This window comes from Caretta caretta, chromosome 20, assembly GCF_965140235.1.
Source record: "Caretta caretta isolate rCarCar2 chromosome 20, rCarCar1.hap1, whole genome shotgun sequence".
NCBI classification, from domain to species: Eukaryota; Metazoa; Chordata; order Testudines; family Cheloniidae; genus Caretta; species Caretta caretta.
This window is the reverse complement of record NC_134225.1, coordinates 3,821,253-3,840,329: the sequence shown is the minus strand read 5'-3', so window position 1 is coordinate 3,840,329 and position 19,077 is coordinate 3,821,253. Positions and strand designations below refer to the sequence as shown.

Below are 19,077 nucleotides of genomic sequence, written 5' to 3'. Positions count from 1 at the left end.
TAGGAGGCTGGAGCGGGGGGGGGGGCGCCCTAGAGAGCCAGGTAGTAGGGCAAAGTCCCAGTATGGGGGGGGTTGGTGTAGAGACCCCATTTGGGCCCAGCTGGGAGGGGACTTCGGGCCTTCCCAGGCAGGGGGTGCAGGGGATTCACCCCACCCCACAGGTTCCCCTGGAAACCCAGGGAGAGGGTGGGCTGAGGGCAACCCCCTGGGGAGTCAAACAGGAACGCGCAGCCCAGCTGGACGGTGCCTCCCGCCCCCGGCTGCCCCCCGAGCACGAGGCCGGGGCTGGATGTTTTGCAAGCAGCAGGGCCCGCACCGAAGGTGGGACAGTGGCCTGCCGAGGCTGGGTGGAAGCGACACCACCCCTGAGCTGTCAGCGCCATTAGCTGGGTTTGGGCAGCATCCAGGGGTCCCACCCAAGGTTGTGGGGCCCATGGTGATAGGCACTGCCCCAGGCAGACCTGGAGCCAGGGCCTCACCCAAAGCGCACACAGACTTCGCAGCCAGATCAGGGAGGGAAACTGAGGCACAGAGCAGGGCCGTGACTTGCTCAAGGGCCCACAGAAGGTCGGGGAGAAGTAGGATCAGAACCCCGGTGTCCTAAGGCCCAGCCCCATACCCGTCAGGCTTCACTGCCCCCCTCTCACAAGCCCCGTAACACCCAGTGCGCAGTCCACTCGTATCCTGGCCCATCACAGGGGCTCGAGAAGAAAGAGGAGCTGCCCGTGCCGGAGCAGTGGGGGGAGGAGACGTGCCCACGACAGGTGGACAAGCCAGGATTTTAAAAGCTCAAAAGCCCAAGCTGGGCGTACTGGGGAGGGCAGATAATACTATGGTGAACCCCCCCCCCCCCAGCGCTCAGGTCAGGCAGTTCCAACTCCGCCCCTGGCAGAGGCTTGGGGGGGGGGGGGGAATTTGCCCAAGGCAGCGGCCCAGGGCTGGGGGTGCAAGGGGACAGAGGTGGCTGATAAGGAGGAGCTCCCCTGGGGGGTGGCCCTGAAGCCAGGAGCCATGGGGGGGGCAGAGGAGACTCTCCCCCTCCATTGGGGGTACCACTCAGTTATCTCTCCCCCCCATAGGCGGAAGCAGCCGGATGGGTCAAGATAGGTGCTGGGGAGGCTACAAAACACCAGAACCTTTTTCTCCCCTACCAGAGATGGGGGCTCAGCCCCAGCTCCGGGCTTCTGAGGGCCACCCCCAGGGCAGGGGCCAGCAGCCCCAAAGGACCGAGGATCACCTGTAGCCACACAGCTCATGCCCAGGCTCCAGGGGTCAGGAAGGACCCTCCCTGTTCCTGCCCTCCCAGCAGCTGGCTGGGGGCACCGTAGCCTCACCCCTGCCTCTGGCATCGCCCCAAGCATGGATGGCGAAATTCACAAGCCTTAGTCCCTACCCAGACAGCTAGTAGGGGCAGGCCGGGCTCTGCCCCACCCCGTATCTCCTTCCCTTTGCTGGCCACTTGCCAGGGCAGTAGCCCCTCCTGGCCCGGCCAAGAACCCAGAGCCAGGCTGCTGTCAGTCAATAATTTATTTCTATCCAGACACAGGGCAGGGAAATACACCAGAGTTTACAAAAATACAACAGACTCACCTGCAGCCCAGCCGGCAGGGCCCCTCTCCCTGAGCGGCCCAAGGGCAGGATCGGGGCCCTGCCCAGGCCAGAGCACGGAGCGTTACTGCCCGCAGCAGGATGGCTAGAGGGCAAGGAACCGCCTCTCCCGCTTGGGAGCCCCTGCGGACCCCCCTGCCCGCTTTGGGTAGGGGAGTAGTCACTTCGTCCGGCCTGGCCGGCGTGAGTTCAGAGCACCTCTTTGACCTGTTCTACTGTGGGCCCCCCCAAGGCAGCAGTGGGGAGAATGGATTGCAGACCAGGCCCGGGGAGAGGCCGGCTCTGCTACTGCCCACCCAAGCCCTGCCCCGGCCTGGGCCTCCCCCCAGCCCCCACCTCCCCGGGCTAGCTGTCAGCTCACGGCCCGAGCCAAGCCAGGGCTGAGGAGGGCTCAGGCCAAGGGCAGAAGCAGCCCCACGTTTAGGGGAAAGCCCAACCCATGGGCAGCAGGTGCCAGGAGAGGAATCCCAGCAGCAGCGACGCCATGCCCCCTCCATGGGGCCGCTGGGACCCTGGGCAGGCAAAGCTGAAATCCAGCATGAGCCTTGCCCTGCCGCGTGAATGCTGGTCAGGCCCCAGCCCGAGGCAGGGGCAAGCGCCTCCTGCTGGAGGAAGGGTGGAACTCCTCGGAGGGCCCGCCAGCCCCAGGAGCCCTGCATATGGGCTCAGAGTGCTCACAGCCGGGGGCAGCCAGCTCTGTGTCCAGTCGCTCTACTCCGGCACGCAGGGCTGAGGAGCAGGTCCTGGCCCCAGCGGCTCAGAGACATGAGCGCTGGTGGCCCAAAGCCCGGCCCTGGCTCGAACCCCAGCTTCGGCACCTAACGCGGCTTGTGGCCTCGTGCGGGTGAGGCTGGGGGCAGGCGCCAAGGGAGCCAGCAGCAGCCATGACCCCAGGGGGACGTAGTGTGTGGGGAGAGATGGCTGCAGAGCGAGGGGCTGGGACCCCAATGCAAACTAGTGTTAACAACGCCCCCCGTGACCCCAGCTGGGAGATTTCACCTAGGAATAAATTACACAGTGGGACAGGCCAAGAGAACCTTCTCCCTTCTGGGGGTTGGGGGGGGGGGGGGGGGGGGGAGGGGGAACCAGTACAGAGTGCACATGGGGGTGGGCAGGAGAGGGGATCCGCTGCCACCCCAGGCTCAGGGAAGGGGGGGGAGGGGGAGTCACTGTTGCTAGGGAGGAACTGGTCTGCCCCCTCTAAGGCACCAAAGGGTGGAATCTCTTATTGCATATTGCCAGACCTGGGCTGCCCCCCCCGCCCTTTAGACAGGGCTGGTTGCAGACCCCAGCCCTAGACAGGGCCCCTCAGCCAGCAGCCCCCCCCCCGCACCCCAGTCAGAGGATCCATTCCCCTCTCTCCCGCCCGAGACCCCTCCGGCTGGGCGAGTGAGGGCAGATAAAGATAAGGCACTTGGTTTGCAACCGAGCCCACCCGGCCCCCAGGCTTCTCTTGAGCTCAGCTGAGCCCTTCGGCCAGCAAACAGAGGGGGGCACTAAGACCAAGGGATGGGGCGCAGGGGACGCCTTTGATCTTCAGCTCCGACAAGACGAGATGGGGGCGGGGGGAAAGAGGGGGGCCTCTCCAGGCAGGTAACGACTAAGCGAAGATGTTGGTGACAAAGTCCAGGAAGCGCTTGGCGTACTGCTCGGGGTGGACGGTCGAGATCTCCGCGCCAGCCTGCAGGGGGCACAACAGCGTCAGCGCCAACTGCCCTGGGGCAGAGCTGGGGACCAGCGAGGAGCCCTGCCAGCCGGGTGCCCCCAGGAGCAGCACCGATCAGACATTTCTGGGAAGGAGCCAAGTGGCTCTGGGGCACGCGGCCCTGCCCAGATAGAGCCCCGCTCCAGCGAGGCTCCCCGACACCCCAGGGAGACCTTCCAACACTTGCCAGGAGCCAAATGGGCTCACAGACCCTGGGCACCTACCAGGGAGGAGGAAGTATTCCTGCTCCCCTGGCCTCCCCCAGGGGCAAAGGGGGGCAGAGCCCAGAGCCAGCATGCTAGGCGCCTGGGTTTCTGCCCCACAATTCTGACACCCCCTCCCACGCCCGCTTTTCTGCTGGTCAACAGGCCAGAGGCCAGGCAGCCCGGCTGAGTTTATCGAGGCTGCAGCTGCCGTCCTCCCTTCCCCTGCGGTCCCCATGTGGCCAGGAGGCTCCGTCCCCCTGCCCCGGATGCGGTACGAGCGGGACTCACCCCATGCTTGACGGTCTTGGCGGCATGTGCGGCCTTCTTCTTGGCGTCGTACTGCGTGAGGATGTCAATGAGGCCCATGAAGTACACCTCCGGCTGGGGCCCGCCTGGGGGAAAGGCCACACCCTGGCTTACCCCGGCTGCCAGAACTTCAACGGACCCCTCTCCACACCCTGGCAGGGACCCACTAGCTCCCTGACCGGGGTCCAGCCTTGGGTGCAGTGGATCTGTGCCCTGCCACTCTCAGCGAGCTCCTCGGCCATCCCCGTCCCCGCCACCTGGCCCCAAGGCTGCTGCAAAGGGCCATGCGACCCACCAGCCACACAGAGCGCTCCGGGCCAGCGCCCATGGCTGGGGCCCCGTTTTCGAGGCATTCAGGGAAAATCCATCCCCGAACGCAAGGGCCGGGGGCTCCCATCCTTTGAACAGCTTTTTGGCCAGCAAGTGAGGAAGGAACAGAGCTACCCACCCCCAGAACCCTGCTCCCCCGGCATGCCGCTGCCAGCCCCACTCACCTTCCGCGCTCTTGATGGCGTACACGTCAACGTAGGGGTCGAACTCCCCGGGGCCCAGCGGCTTGTAGGAGTTCAGGTAGCCGCCGATCCCCTCGGGGGACGTCCCGTAGGAGCCCACAGCCATGACGTCTTCCCCCTCCTCTTCCTCCTCCTTCAGATCCTCGTCCTCCTCCTGCTCGGCCCGGAGGACATCATGGATGCCCAGCAGCAGGCTGTAATCCATGATCTTCAGCTGGACCAGGAACTAGGGGTGCAGCGGGCAGGGGGTGAACCAGGGCAGCAGGGACAGGCTCCATTCCACCCAGGGGGCTCCTTAGAAGCCACCGCTGCTCCCACTCAGGCCAAGTTACCTAGTGGTTAGAGCAGGGCCCAAGGCCCTGCCTTGGCCTGCTCTAAGGGGCTGTTCCCCTGCCCCGATCTGCAGGGCAGGGAGAACCCCGACCGCACAGGGCCGCACCACACTCCAGGAAGAGGTGCTAGACATGGCCCATGATGCAGTTCTCTGGCTCCGTTGGGTTGCAGGGACGTTTGGGAACCCCCCCTTCCACAGCTGAGAATGTCAGCTGAGCCGCGAGGGACCTGCTACTGTGGGCGTGGGAGACCCAGCAGTGCCAGGCCCTTGGTACCAGCCACTGCCAACAGCCTGTGACCCTGGCAAGGCAGCCCTGCTGTCTCTCCTTTGTGCAGCTCTCACTGTAACATATTGCCTGGCACAGGCAGGGCTGCTGGGCACCCGGGCACCAAGCCTCCCAAGGCACTGCCTTTCTTTCTCACGGCTGAGACCCCCCCCGATCCCTCTGCCCCAGGTTTCAGTCCCTACCAGCAGTGGCAACGCGCCCCAAGGGGTCTGGCAGAGCCCCCAAGCCGGTTTTGGTTGCTAGACAAGCCGTGCTTAACAGGCTGCCCCGTGCGGGTCTGGGCCGATCGTCTCAGGGAGGACAAGCTCTTTTGGGAAGGTGAGACGCCCCCAAGCACCCTCCTGCAGGTGGTGCCCGCAACCGATCCCAGTCGCCTTGCCAAGGTGACACAGGACAGTTGCCACCTCAGCATGGAGGTCAGACATGCCCGTGCCCCGCCCCACCAGAGGGCATGCCCTACCTCCACATCCCTCTTCAGCTTCTCCATGAAGTCACCCTTCTGCCCCTCATCCACATACACCTTCTGGCTCATGTGCAGGAAGTCCATGTCCTTCAGCGTGGGCAGCTCCTTGACCTGGAAGGAACCAGACACGGTTAGTGGTCCGGGGGGTGGAGGGGGGAGCCTCACACACGCGGGGCCACGCACCGAGGGACAGCCTGCAAAGCAGCCCAGTTCAGAGTTGCACTGGGCCCCGTGAAACCCCCTTGCAACCCACAGCCCCTCTAACAAGAGACCCGTCAGACTAGGGGCTGCCCCTCCTGGGACGGTTCGGGGGCACATGCCCATGGGGTGAAGGGGCCCACAGGTAATGCAGTGCCCCTCCCCACCTCCTCTGCAAGGGTCCAAAATTGAGAATCCACCTGCTCCGCCTGGTGGAACCCAAGGGAAATGCCCCATTTAACCCCCCACCCGGAAGCGCCATGCAGAACATACATCCCTCCCCCCCCCCGGCTGTGTAGCCCAGGACGCCTGCCCCACAGGGCCCTGCCTGGGAATCCCAGGTTATTCCTCACCCGCTGCCCCAGGAATTCCGCAGCCGGGCCAGCCAGCGGGCGCGGGGCCAGGGACATGGCACCCGTGCCCAAAGGCTGGAGGAGCTGGTGACAGGAGCCCGGCCGTAAGGGAGCCGTTCCCCCCAGAGGCAAGACTCAACAGGAGCCGGCGGCTGGCTCCCAACGCAGCACCAGAGCCCCTCAGCCTGGCAGGATTCCCCCGGCAGCTGAGCCGAAGGCTCCAATCCCATCAACCTTCCCTCGCCATTATCTCGCGGCCCTCAAATCTTGTTAACTGGAGGCTGACGCCACCCCGGGCTTTAGGGCAGGGGAGGCCACTTACGAGATCAGGATTATCCGGCTAACTCAGGTCATTCCCCCCTCCACCCCGAACGGCTCTCGTGGAGAGCCGCGACTGGTTAGTCAATCACAGGCCCCAGCCAGACAGAGCGAGCCTCTGGCCAAGGCTGGCATCAGCTCGTCCCCACTCCTGCCCACGAACCGGCCTTGCTGCCCCTTCGCATCAGTCCCCCCAGAGCAAGCCACAGCTGGAGAGCGCTGGTAAGGTGACCCCAAGGCCCGCAGAGCTCCGCACGGAGCCCACCAAGGCCTGTGCTGGGGGAGAGGGCTGCTGCCCTGGACACCCCCACCCTAGAGGGCAGCGGGGTGGCCGTGCAGGGCTGAGAACCGCTCCCCCTGCCCGGTGCTTCAGGCCGGGATTTAACAGCAGCTGATTCCTCGCCAGCTCGAGCTGCCTTTCGAAGGGGGCTGGGCTGCTCCCCGGCATGCTCTATCTGGCCAGGGGATACCAGCTTGAGCCCAGCCTGGCTCCCCACACCGCCAAGAGCGCCCCATGAAACCCACCTGCTGGCCCATCCCAGCAGTGGTACCACATCAGAGATCAGAGACAGAGGCCCATCCTACGCTCCACCTCCCTAGGGTGGGGGAGACCAGACGGCGGCTCCCCTACCCCCACCCCGAGGGGACAGAGGCCAGCTCTTCCCATGGAGTCAGCAGGCCCTGGTTAACGCCCGTTCAGCAGCAAGATCCCCCTAAGCTGGGCACAGGACACCCCATAGTTTCCTGCTGCCCAGCCCCAGGGATCCCAGAGAACAAACCCGAGCCCCTTCCCTATCCAGAAGCACAGGGCTGCATTCCCAACAGCTGCCACCCCCTTCACTTGGCTGCTCGCCCCGGCTCCCACTCGGTGTGGGGCGGCCCAGGCGGGAGGCGGCTGTGTGCCCAGCGGGGCCAAGCAGCGAGGTGGATCCCAGAAGGCTGGAGTCCCAGGGTAGTCGGCCCACGGACCCAATCTCTAGGCATGGAAACCCGGCAGCTTCGCCCCAGTTCAGCCCCAGCAGGCAGGCATGGCAGGGCCCGGATACCAAGCTGGCCCTTGAGGAGGGGTGGAGTTCTCAGGTGCTTTGAGGAACATCTGCAGAAGGGGAAGCAAGGCTCCGCTCCCACGGCTGCAGCCTGAGGACCCCCCCCCCGCCCGCCACGGGAGCCACCAGCCAGGCCTACCGGAGCAGCCTCCGACAGGGTCACCCCCCGCCCCGCCCATCTCACTGGGGGGCAGCGATGCCTCTCAGTCAGGGGCTCAGGCCCCCTGCTTGCTGTCCTGGAGGCCGGGCACTGTCGCCCGCCAGAACAAGCTAGGTACCAAGAAAGCGAGCTTCAGAGTGGAGAGATCTATGGGTTAGAGACACGCCCCTCCTCCCCCCACACCCTCAGCCATCCCCAGCTACCTTCTCCTTGTCGCTGGCTTCTCGGGACACCAGGGAGCCCTGCAAGAGAGGTACCCGTCGATTAGTCACCAGCCCCACCCCGGCCACAGGAGGAGGAGGGGTCAGATATACCCAGGAGTCTGTGGGGAGAGGCACAGAGCAGGTGGCCGCAAGAAGCCACAGCAAGAGGGAGAAGATGGGGGATATTTAGGGGACTGTCACCTGATTATTATGGATGGGAGCCAAGCGGCTAAATGCCCTCACTGCCCTGAGCCCCCGGGCTAGTCCCAGGGCCTCCGAGCCGCTTGGCTGTGGGATCCGTCCAGGCAACTGGCCCGAGTTCCACACAGCTGCTGCTGACAACGGCCTCTCCAAACAGCTACCCGCAGCACCTGGGATCATGCTGGGGTGGGGAGGGCACAAACAGGTCCAGGGTGGGTCGCAACCACCTGCCCTTTGTGGGGAAATGGGGCCCCTAAACTAGGTTGCCACGTGGTGTCCCGGTATGGAAAGCGATGAGAGCCACAGCTCCAATGGGGGCCTGTCCTGGGGTGTTTCAGACGGACGCCGCACAGCCCCGGTTGGCCTGACCCTGATCCCGACCAGCCTGTGGGAGCCCTTTGGGGTCCAGAGGTGTGAGAGAAGCTCCCTCGGCCAGGGAAGACCCAGCAGGGGCAATGGGAAGGAGGGTCTCTATCGAACTGCTGCTGAAAGCGGGGTTCAGGGCAGAGAGACCAATCGGGTGCAGCCGGGGCAATCGACTCCTCGGGGAGCAATGCTCTGGGCCAACCCCTGGTGACACAGCCTCACAGGAGGGGAACAGAGAGCGGGGTCCCCCTGACAGACTAGACGGGCCGGCAGTGTGATCAGCAGCCCGTGTCTCTGCAGGGACGGTGGGTGCCCCGGGAGCCTGGCTCAGGTGAACGCCCCTGGCCCTGCCCGCCGGCCCCGTTACCTTCAGGTCGTACTTCCTGTGCACGGCAAGCCGGTGGCTGAACACATTCCTCATGATCAGCACGTAGGTCTCCTCGCTGTCCACGCTGAGCCGGTACATCCCCAGGAACTGGGGCAGCAGGGTGATCCCGTGGCACTTCACCACGTACTGCAAGGAGACGGGGCCACGTCAGACCAGCAGGGGCCAGGGCAGAGAGCGAGGCACCAGCCGGTCATGCCTCTGGAGACCCCAGCCAGAAGGGGGGGGGGGGGCAGTGACGTGCCCTCGTGACTGCAGGTTGGTGGCAGGGCTGGGATTAGAACTTGGATCTTTTCCTCCCAGCAGCAGGCAGGTTCGCTCTGGCGCCCCCTGGTGGCGAGGCAGGGACACCTCAGAGCCTCCTCCCCGCCCCCTGGCCAGCCGTACCTGGTGGTAGTGCGAAAGGAGGCTGTGCACGTCAGCCACGTCTTCGCTGGAGATCTCCTTGATCACCAGCGTCCGGTCGTAGGAGGTGAGGAAACGCCGGTCGCTCCCCTCACCTTCGTAGTGGGGCGGGCTGCGTGTCAGGGAGACCTGGGGGGGGAGCAGGTGTGAGAACCATGCCCGGCGCCGACCCCGGGGCACACCAGGGACATCCCACTCCGGGGCATTCCACCCTCTAATGGGGCAGATGGTGAGTTTCAGGGGCATCTCTCAGCAGCCTGCCTTGCCAAGGTGCCCCGGTGAGGGGCACCACCCCAGCGATATCAGAGAATCGGCCAGGGCTGCAACAAGGCTGCTGTGGCCAACCCCAGCTCAGCCGGTCCCAACCCGCCCCGGCGAAGAGGCGGGCGTTCCAAGGAAAGCTTTAAGGGGTGCAGGGTAGCTGCCTGGGTCTGTGTACGTCCCCCTCTATGCACAGAGGGCCCTGGAACGGGGGGCCCAGGACACACCTCCCCCCGCCACCCCAGACACACTCGGTGTCGAGGGAACGTGCTACCCACCTGGTAGTCCTGGTCATCAATCCCGAAGCGCTCGCGGAGGTTGCGGAAGACCTGTGGGCAGTACTCCTTGAACTTGAAGTGACTGGGCAGGTTCTCCCTGAAGCGGCAAAGGAGGGGTGGGGGGGGGGGGGTCAGTGTTTAGAACCAGAGGGACCAGCTGGCTCCGGGAAGGGACCAGGAGCCTGGCACAGTCACAGCCGTAACCATGCGATTCAGTCCAATACCGCCCGGCCTGTGGGCTCCTTAACCCACCTCTGGCATCGGGGACCCTCCTGGCTGGCAGTCAAAGCAGAAGGCAGAGGTTGGAGGACAGAGCCAGACAGACAGCTAGACAGCCAGGGATCACCCCGCAGGTGGGGACGCTGGCAGGGGTTCAACAAGCAGGTGCAAGAAGGCCAGGGGGCGCTCTCCTGGGACACAGGAACTCTGAAGAAGATTCGGGGGGGCATGACAGAATCAGCTGAGCATAAGCTCCCAGTGCCATGCCGTGGCCAATCTAATGCCAGCCCAGGACACAGGGGAATCTCGAGTTGGAGTGGACAGTGGAGAGGTTATTTTACCTCGAATATTTGGCACTGGGCTGACCACTGCTGGAATCCTGCATCCCATTCTGGATGTTGCTACATAACTTGGAAAGGGTTCAGAGAAGAGCCCCAAGAACGGTTACGGGATCAGAAACCTGCCTTATAAGGACAGACTGAGCTCCTTAGATTAACAAAGCAAAGGTTAAGTAAAGAGATGGTTAATGTTAGAACGACCACACTGGGTCAGACAAAAGGTCCATCTAGCCCAGTATCCTGTCTACCGACAGCAGCCAGCACCAGATACTTCAGAGGGAAGGAACAGAACAGGGCAATTTATCGAGTGATCCATCGCCTGTTGGCCAGTCCCAGATTTAGGGACACTCATGGGATCGCACCCCTGACCATCTTGGCTAATAGCCATTGCTGGACCTGTCCTCCGTGAACTTAGCCAATTCTTTTTTGAACCCAGTTTTGGCATTCACAGGATCCTCCAGCAATGTGTTCTACAGGTCGACTGTGCGTTGGGTGAAGAACTACTTCCTGGTTTGTTTTAAACCTGCTGCCTATTCATTTCATTGGCTGACCCCTGGTTCTTGGGTCACATGAAGAGGTAAACAACACTCATGTTCAAATAAATTTGTTAGTCTCTAAGGTGCCACAAGTACTCCTTTTCTCTTTTCTAAGAGAAACAGTCCCTGTCTTTTTAATCTCTCCTCACATGGAAGCTGCTCCATCCCCCTAATCATTTTTGTTGCCCTTTGTGATGAAGTGGGACTGTTCTTAATGTATCCTCTGAATACTGTAGGGGTGCCTCAGTTTCCCCCATGCATTTCTTAAATCTCTAGGTGGTGGGATAAGGGAGGTGTGATTGTTGCAGAGCAAAGGGCCAACACTCTGTCTCCTGGCAACTGATGGCCTGGCCCTTCCCCCCTGCAAGGTGACAGCTAAAGGGTTGGAGAACAAAGGAATCTGGTGCTCTCCTGGCCCAGGAAAGGGACAAAGCCCAGAGGAGGAGGGGTTGGAGGGGAAGTCAGTGTCAGTTTGGGGCTGGCTGGGGATGTGGAGTGAAGTGCAGACGTGGTTGTCTGGCTCACTGCCCCACAAAATGGACCCGGCTGAGGGGTCCTGTTCTCTGCACCTACAAGCTCTGGTTTAGACCATGTTCCTGTTGTCTAATAAACCTTCTGTTTTACTGGCTGGCTAAGAGTCACGTCTGACTGCGAAGTTGGGGTGCAGGACCCTCTGGCTTCCCCAGGAGCCCGCCTGGGCAGACTCACTGTGGGAAGCGCAGGGGGCGGCAGAGGATGCTGAATGCTCTGAGGTCAGACCCAAGAAGGTGGAAGCCGTGTGAGCTTCTTGCCCTGGAGACAGTCTGCTCCCAGAGAGGAGACTTCCCCAGAGTCCTGACTGGCTTCGTAGGGAGCAGTTCCAGAGCATCGCCTGGGGACTCCGTGACACCCTTCTCTGTTCTTTTCCCAATTCTTTGGAAAAATACATCGTTTCTGAGACGGGGTGACGAGATCTGCGCGCAGCATTCAAAGGCTGGGCGTACCACAGATTTCTATAGTGACGTTAGGATATTTTCTGTCTGATTATCTCTCCCTTTCCGAGGGGCTCCTAACTCTGTTCGCTTTTTGACGGCTGCGGCACACGGAGCGGGTGTTTTCAGAGAACTTGATCTCAGTCTGTAAGTATCTACATGGGGCGCAAAGATCTAACAACTGGCTCTTCCACCAAGCGGAGAAAGGCAAAGCAAGAGCCAGCGGCCGGAAGCTGAAGCTAGACAACGTCAGACGGGAAAGAAGGTGGACGTTTACCAGGGAGGGGAATTAGCCCATGGTGGAACCTCCATCACGGACTGTTTTTAACTCCCGACGGGCTGTGTCTCCAAACGACCGGCTGCAGGATTTAGCTCGCGGCAGTTCTTGACTAAGTGGTCACAATGGAGCAACGTGCCCCACCTGCCCTGCCCCTGCTGTCAGAGAAAGGGACTCACATCCCATTCAGCAACAAGCCAGAGCTTCAGGAGCCAACTCCTTGCCAGAATGGCGGTGCTGTCCCCAGCTGCCACGCTCCGTGCAAGCGAATCCCACACGGGGGCTTTCAGGTCACGTCTGCTGTTTAGTTTTCGCCTGGGCCCAGGTACAGGGTGGTTAAGGCTGGAAGGCAGAGGCAGCGATGGCTCCCTAGCTCCAGGGCAGGGTGCTAGGCCGAGAAGCGGCTGGGGAAACGGCAGCTTACGTCAAGCACAGCAAGTGAGACAGCAATGCCAAGGGGCTGCCAGCTTGAGGGCACCAGAGGCTGCGCCCAGTGCAGGGAGACTCAGGGGCAGCGGGCTGCTCCTGGGCAAAGCAGAAGACACGAGGGGCGTTGGATGCAGGGGTGGGCGGGGGGGCTCTTCGGGGGCTGGCTAGAACCAGCCCGTATCAATGGAGGGTTTGGAAAGGCAACAGGCGCCTCAGGGAATGAACTATGACACCAATCGGGATACAACGGGGTAGGATCAGAACCGGCCTTTCCGGGACACCGAGCTCTGACCTGGGACGGCGAAGAGCAAGCCAAGACGGGATCTGCAGCAGCTTGGCTGGGCAGAGCCCTGGTGCTGCCAGCTGGAGATCTCTTACCCTTTGCTTCTCTCTGCTCCTCCCAGGGCTTCCCAGGCTGGGCTCCAGCTGCCTAATAAACCCTGCTCGGGTTTGAATATGGCTACCTGGCAGCAGTGCATCCACAGCGGGGAAAGTCTGACCAGGAGCCAATCTCGGGAGCTGAGGCAGCCCTTGAGGAAGAGTGAGACCCGCTGGGGAGCAAGTGGGGGGGCCTGGCTCACTGAGGGGTTCCTCCAAGGGACTGTTTAAAAGCCGTGGCATAGCATGGATCCCGTGGCCCCCCGACACTCCTGCAGCCGGCTGAGCCAGGGTGGAAATTTGGAGAACCCAAACAAAGCTTCCCAAACCGGAGGGCACATCAGCCCTTGCGAGAAGAGCCCGGAGAGCTTTCATAAGCTCTAGCAGGCAGGAAGCTGACTCTAAATCCTGCAGGTGATGCTGGGAGGGCAGCAACAAACCGGGGTGCTGGGCTCAGCACAGAAGCAATCAGAGAGATGCAGGACCCCAAAAGGTCGTCGAGCCCAATCCCCCACACAGAGGCAGGACTCAATCATCCAGGACGACGCCAACCCTGCTTTCTCCTGAGCTGATCCCTGGTGCACTGGGGGCGTAATGTACTAGATCCAACCACAGCTATTTCGATACCAGCCAGTGAACCGTGCACACGCACATGCCCACCCCCCCCAAGCACGCAGACTCCGTGGGGGCAGCAGCCTCCTGCAGCGACTCACCGGTTGAAGAGATGATTGTTCACTTTGATTTTAGAGTTGGCTTTAAAGTCGTCGGGTAGCAGCATCACCGGCAGGGGAACCTGGCTTAGCTCATTGATCTGGCAACGCAACACAGAACAAGCGGGTTACTCCCCACCCCGTGTGCAGGTTTTGAGCTTCAGAAGGCGGCGTGCAAACCCCAGGGGCGCTCAGACCTGCTGCTGGGTACCCTGCCAACCTCATCCAGGTGCACAGAAGCGGGCAGAGCCAACGCTCCATGGGACAGCTTCCATTCCTGCTAACGGCGCAGCAGGGGGGCTAGGACAGTGATCCCAGCAAGTCCCTGCAGAGTTGAGACAACCCAGCCACCCAGAGCCAGCTGGGATGGCCAAAAAAACCCAGCTCAGGGCCTGGTCAGAAGGCTGCTTGGCAATGTCCAGAGCACGTCAGTAGAGAGATGCCAGGGAAGAATTTGAGCTCCCCTCCCGGGGCTATTCCAAATGAACCGGACAGCAAGTGCCAGGCAACCTGTGACCGCCCCCTATTGGACGGGGTAATATACAGCCAGGCCATTGGAACGGGGTGACAGGAGCCCAGGGAAACAGCGTAAGCGGCTATAAATAGCTAATTCAGGCAGCAAGCACCCCGTCAGTTGGCGTTCCAGGGAGCTCTGGGAACGGCCTGTGGATTAACACGGAGGGGTTCACCCATTGCTCAGGCATAGTGGTGTCAAGCACAGCAGAGGAAAGCAGCAGCTGGGACAAGCCAGGCTCTGGCCTGTAGCTGCTCAGACTCCACCCCGAACCCCAGGTGCAGGGAGCAGAGACCACTCAAACCTGTGGGAGGCGCGAGCTGGCTGGGAGGGCATGCGTGTGGTGGGAGCTCCCGTTTTAGCTGGCTGCAGCGAGCCCAACATAAGGGGAGGCTGCAGCAGGAGACGCCGTGGCCACTGAGTTCTGGGGCGGGGCTGTTGGCGCCCCACCCAGCTTTGCCCTACAGACTCCATGCGGACAGTCCCCAAAGCTGCACAGCGAGGTTTTGGGGCTCTGCCATCAGCAGCTAGAAGGCAACCAAGCTCCAGCAGAGTCACTGGGAGCACACCAGACCTCAGAGACCCCCCGTTTCATATCCCAGCTCTACCATCTTGGTCAAGGTCCCATTCCTGCCCCGTGCCTCAGTTCCCCCTAAATGGTACTTCCCTCTCTGAGAGGTGCTTGCAAGCCGGGGATGAAGGACACTATAAGAGTTATTAATGGCCAGCTGAGCCCCATTAAGAGCTCACGGACCCGCTCCTAAGAGGGGAACCGTCCGTCGCAAGGGGCCAAGCCGCAGTCATCAAAATAAACCTGCCCTCAACACAAAGAGCCCCAGCGTTAAGAGACACAAAGCGATGGCACGCGGCGGGATCCTGGCAGTTTAACAGAACACTGCAAGTCCATGCGCGTGGGAGCCCACGCCGAGAGAATGCTTGAACTCCACGAGCAACCAGACGCTCGAGAGATCTGAGCTCCACCAGTTCGAAAACTTGATCCGTTTCTTACCCAGCCACATGATCTTTTTAAGCCATGGCACAAATGAAACACATCAAACAGGGAGCCAACGAAGCAAAGGCGCCACCTGGGACTACCAGCCAGGAAGGCAGCAGCTGGCCAGGCTAGGGTTAAGGGACCACCACACTCCATGCTACAAGGCCCACATACCATCAGCCTGCTACACTGTGAAGTCCGGGTTGTTCTGGGGCTGGTTAAGCAGGACACAGAGCTCTGGCATTCTAGGGGGCTGGACAGGAGTGTCACCTACAGCCCCTGAAATCAGAAGGCAGGTCCCTTGGCTTCTGGTCTCAGCCTGCGGCTAGGGGATGGCCCTGGTACGGCGCACCCGAGAGGAGTGTGGGTTGAGACACTGATCCCACAGTGCAGATGCCTGCTCCAGGTCCCACTTGGCACCATGGGGCTGGGACGTTCTCCCCTATTCAGCTTGCTGCTATGTGAGGATGCTGCGCCCCGGACATGGGTCACAAAGTGCTTTTTGTATTCAGGATCTCACTAGCTCTTGCCTACTAGGATCCCTCATACGGACCAGTTGCCATCAGTCAGGGGGGCTTAGGCGCTCAAACACCAGAGCACGGTACACATGCCTCGAAAGGCGCAGGCCACCCCTTCTAAGCCCCACAGGGCTCCCTCGGAGGGGGTCTGAGCAGAGGACTGTGATGCCAGCAGCGCCTGGGAGCCTCATTTTCCCTGTCTACAGACTGGAATAATTCTGCCCTTATTCCCAGGGAGTTGCCCTGATTTGCGCTGTGACCTGGTTACCAAGCTCCACGGCTGTAGCCCTAGAGATCAGGACTATTTAAGGACCACAGTCGCCAGGAGCTGTGGGGGCACAAACAGACGTTCAGCAGTAAACCCCACAAAATTCACACCCACACCCAAGGGGTCAGATCTACCCAACTCCTGCAGAACTGGGACTCCACCCCCGCCCCCTGTCAGACCCATTGCCTCAGCTGAAGGCTGGAGAAAGGGGCAGCTTCAGCCGAATTCACATTGTGACTCACGCTGGGGTGGGGGGAAGCAGAGGGAGAGGAAATGCCCAGCCCAGGTACTAATGGGAATAGTGTGGGGTGTCTCACCTGGTGGGGGATACCCCAGCTCAGAGGGGCACTAAGGTTCTAGGCTGGAGGGAGTCAGTGGGCCCTGGGCTGGGGACAGTGCGGGGGGGTGTCCTGGTCTCACCTGGTGCTGAAGGCCACAACTCACTCCCAAGAGGCAGTGAGGTCAGGGGTGGGGGAGAATCACAGGCTCTCAGACTGGGGGGGAGGCACGGGGGGGGTGTCCCAGGGGCACAGCGGGAGGCAGGTGTCCTGGGGACCCTGCCCTCATCCAGGGCTGGACACCTCAGCCCAGGGGGGGCAGTGACATCTAAGGGGCTCAGGGTCAGAGGGTCCCAAGCCAAGATCAGGGGGGGCCCAGAAGATAATGGGGGGCCAGGATCAGGGAGCCCTGGGGGGCACCGGGCGCTGGACACCCCAGCCCAGGGGAGCAGTGAAGTCGCAGGGGAGGCTGCGGGGTCCCAGGCCTGGATCAGGGCATCCCAGGCGGCTGTGGGGGGCCAGGCGCCCGCCCTCACCTGGCACTGGACGCCCCAAACCAGCAGAGCAGGGGGGTCTCCAGGGGCCCCAGGCCAGGATCAGGGGGTCCCAGGATCAGGGAGGGGCCGGGATCGGGGGAGGCCCCGGGGGGGGGCAGTGAGGGGAGGCCCCCGGTGGGGGGCGGTGGGGGGGGGGGTCCCGGGGGGCCCCGGGGCCGGGCCCCGCCCTCACCTGGTGCTGGACGCCCCAGCCCAACACGCCCAGCAGCGGGTCCGCCGCCCGCGGCACCTTGAGGCGCTGGGGCACGAAGCGCTTCCGCTTGGTCTTGGTGCGCGGCGCGGCGGGCCCGGCGGCGGCGGCGGCGGCCATGTCCCTGCTCGGCCCGCGCGGCCGCGCTTCCGCCTTCTGCCCCCGGCGCCGGAAGCCGGGCCCAGCTGACTCCCCCGTCACGTGACGGGGGCGGGCGCCGCACCGCGTTGCGCGGGCGGGGGGGGGGGGGGTTTGAAGGGGCAAAGGTCACGAGCCGGCGCGGTCCGGCTTCTCGGGGGTCGTGACCCCATCTGGGGGCAGAGGACAAAGGTCAGTCTGGAACACGTGCGCAGCGTGGGTCAGGCCCTGGCCTATCCGTGGGGGGGAGGCCAGGCTGGGGCACAGGGGGCCAGGCCAGGCCAGTGGGCTGGGGCTGGGCCGGGGCACAGGGGGCCAGGACAGGCAGGGGGGCCGGGCAGGGGGCCAGGGCAGGCCGGGGGGCCGGGCAGGGGGCCAGGGCAGGGCAGGGCAGTGGGCTGGGCTGGCCAGGGCAGGCCGGGGGGCCGGGCCGGGCAGGGGAACAGGGGGCCAGGGCAGGGCAGTGGGCTGGGCTGGGCCAGGGCACAGTGGGCCAGGGCAGGCCGGGGGGCTGGGCAGGGGAACAGGGGCAGGGCAGTGGGCTGGGCTGGGCCAGGGGGCCAGGACAGGCAGGGGGGCCGGGCCGGGCAGGGGAACAGGGGGGCAGGGCAGTGGGCTGGGCTGGGCCAGGGGGCCAGGACAGGCCGGGGGGCTGGGCAGGGGAACAGGGAGCCAGGGCAGGGCAGTGGGCTGGGCTGGGTCGGGGCACAGGGGGCCAGGACAGGCCGGGGGGCAGGGTAGTGGGCCAGGCCAGGCCAGGGGTGCACAGAATGAGCCGGGCTGGGGGAGCATCGCTGTAGAGCAAGTTCTGGACCTATTCAAACAACCTGTGTTTTCATCCAGCCACATGCAGGGTGCTCGCTGGGGGTGAGGCCCGCTGGCCAGACCTACAGAATGGGGGGCCAGGGGGATCCAGGAAAGCAGCATCTCCACAAAGGATCGCAGGGTCACACTGGACACACGACTCCCCCGGCTCCCGGGGCGATGTGGCGGCAGAAAGAGCCAGTCGGCAGCTTTATCTCTGTCTGCGGCTTCGGGGAGAGCAATCGCTGTTGGAAACTGGCCAAATCTGGGGTCCCCGTTTTAAAAAGGCTGTTGGATAGTTGTTGAGGATGCAGAAAAGAGCCACAAAACTGATTTGCAGGCTGGAGAAAATGCAGAGACTCTGAGAGCTCAGTCCGTTTCACTTATCAGAAAGGAGATTGAGAGGGGACCAGATTAGAGCATCTAAGTATCTTCACAGGGAGAAAACCCTGGGTCCTGCAGGGCTCTTTGCCCTAGCAGAGAAAGGCAGGACAAGAACCGATGGTTGGAAACTGAAGCCAGAGAAAATCACATTAAAAATGACACACATTTAACTGGATGGGTGTTTAACCATTGGAACTACCTCCCGAGTGATGGATTCTCCGTCTCTTGGTGTCCCAGATCCAAGCTGGAGGCTTATCCGGAAGATGTTTTAGTCAAACACAAGTTCTTGGGCTCAGTGCATGTGTAACGGGATGAAGTTAAATGGCTTGTGTTACACAGAAGGGTCAGATGGTCCCTAAGCTCTTTGATCTGTGACCCTACTCAGGTGGAGTAGTGGGCCACGATCTTAGGGGTCACCTGCTGCAAAGCAACGGGTAAAGTTCACAACCTCATTCCCCTCTTGTGCCCCAAGAGGGGGAGAGGGTTCAGCCTCCAGGGCTAGCAGCTCTTGGGCCCATGAGCCACCTGTATGTGTGTGTCACAAGGGCGCAACCCCTCCTGAGACCTGGCCTGAGAGCTCCCACGTATCAGATGGGAGCTGAGGCAGGTCACATACCCCCAGCTGGGCTGGATCAGAGCCAAGAGGTTCCTGATCTCATTCCCGCTCCCGGACATCCCCTTGATGCCCGGCACAGCATCACGCCCCAAGGGGCAGCCCCCCAGCCACCACACAGTCACTTCATCCCTGCCCTCAGCTTCCCCTTCATCCCTCCTCTGCTGCAAACCAGGCTTGGGGGTTCTCTTGGGCACATCCACCCCTGTGCGCAGCCACAGCCTTGCATGGGGATTAGAAACCAGAGCTCAGGGATGATTCCGTGGGCTGGTCATGGGCAGGCAGATGTGGGCTGTGGGTTGGCATCACTCCCAGGGCACAAAACTGGCAGGAGGGGTTGTGCTCAGAGCCAGGCTAACATCCCTTC

General features: G+C 62.5%; 1 protein-coding gene and 2 long non-coding RNA genes across 3 annotated transcripts; 1 reads left to right on the top strand and 2 right to left on the bottom strand.

Moving 5' to 3' along the window:
- Positions 1 to 1,512: 1,512 nt before the first annotated feature.
- LOC142069638 (uncharacterized) lies at positions 1,513 to 2,676 on the bottom strand. Its single transcript, XR_012665572.1, has 2 exons — positions 1,667 to 2,676; positions 1,513 to 1,613 (listed from the first exon to the last, which is right to left on the bottom strand). It is a non-coding gene; the product is annotated as an uncharacterized LOC142069638 (long non-coding RNA).
- A 346-nt stretch (positions 2,677 to 3,022) lies between these two features.
- PIP4K2C (phosphatidylinositol-5-phosphate 4-kinase type 2 gamma) lies at positions 3,023 to 16,924 on the bottom strand. The gene is made up of 10 exons (XM_048832233.2): positions 16,754 to 16,924; positions 13,456 to 13,553; positions 9,595 to 9,691; positions 9,038 to 9,184; positions 8,633 to 8,779; positions 7,699 to 7,737; positions 5,418 to 5,531; positions 4,320 to 4,563; positions 3,808 to 3,911; positions 3,023 to 3,289 (listed from the first exon to the last, which is right to left on the bottom strand). The coding sequence occupies exons 1-10, from the start codon at positions 16,889 to 16,891 to the stop codon at positions 3,209 to 3,211; spliced, it is 1,209 nt and encodes a 402-aa protein (XP_048688190.2). The 5' UTR covers positions 16,892 to 16,924; the 3' UTR covers positions 3,023 to 3,208.
- An 88-nt stretch (positions 16,925 to 17,012) lies between these two features.
- On the top strand, positions 17,013 to 18,292 carry LOC125627762 (uncharacterized). Its single transcript, XR_007354083.2, has 2 exons — positions 17,013 to 17,101; positions 17,753 to 18,292. It is a non-coding gene; the product is annotated as an uncharacterized LOC125627762 (long non-coding RNA).
- The last annotated feature ends 785 nt before the right edge of the window (positions 18,293 to 19,077 follow it).

What these genes read in the sequence shown, in the direction of transcription:
- PIP4K2C (XM_048832233.2), bottom strand. Translation starts at nt 16,891, where the DNA reads ATGGCCGCCGCCGCCGCCGCCGGGCCCGCCGCGCCGCGCACCAAGACC. An exon ending in TTGATGACCAGGACTACCAG is followed by an intron (nt 9,185 to 9,594) that starts GTGGGTAGCACG and finishes CTCCCCCCCCAG; the next exon opens with GTCTCCCTGACACGCAGCCC. An exon ending in TCCTTTCGCACTACCACCAG is followed by an intron (nt 8,780 to 9,037) that starts GTACGGCTGGCC and finishes GTCTCCTTGCAG; the next exon opens with TACGTGGTGAAGTGCCACGG.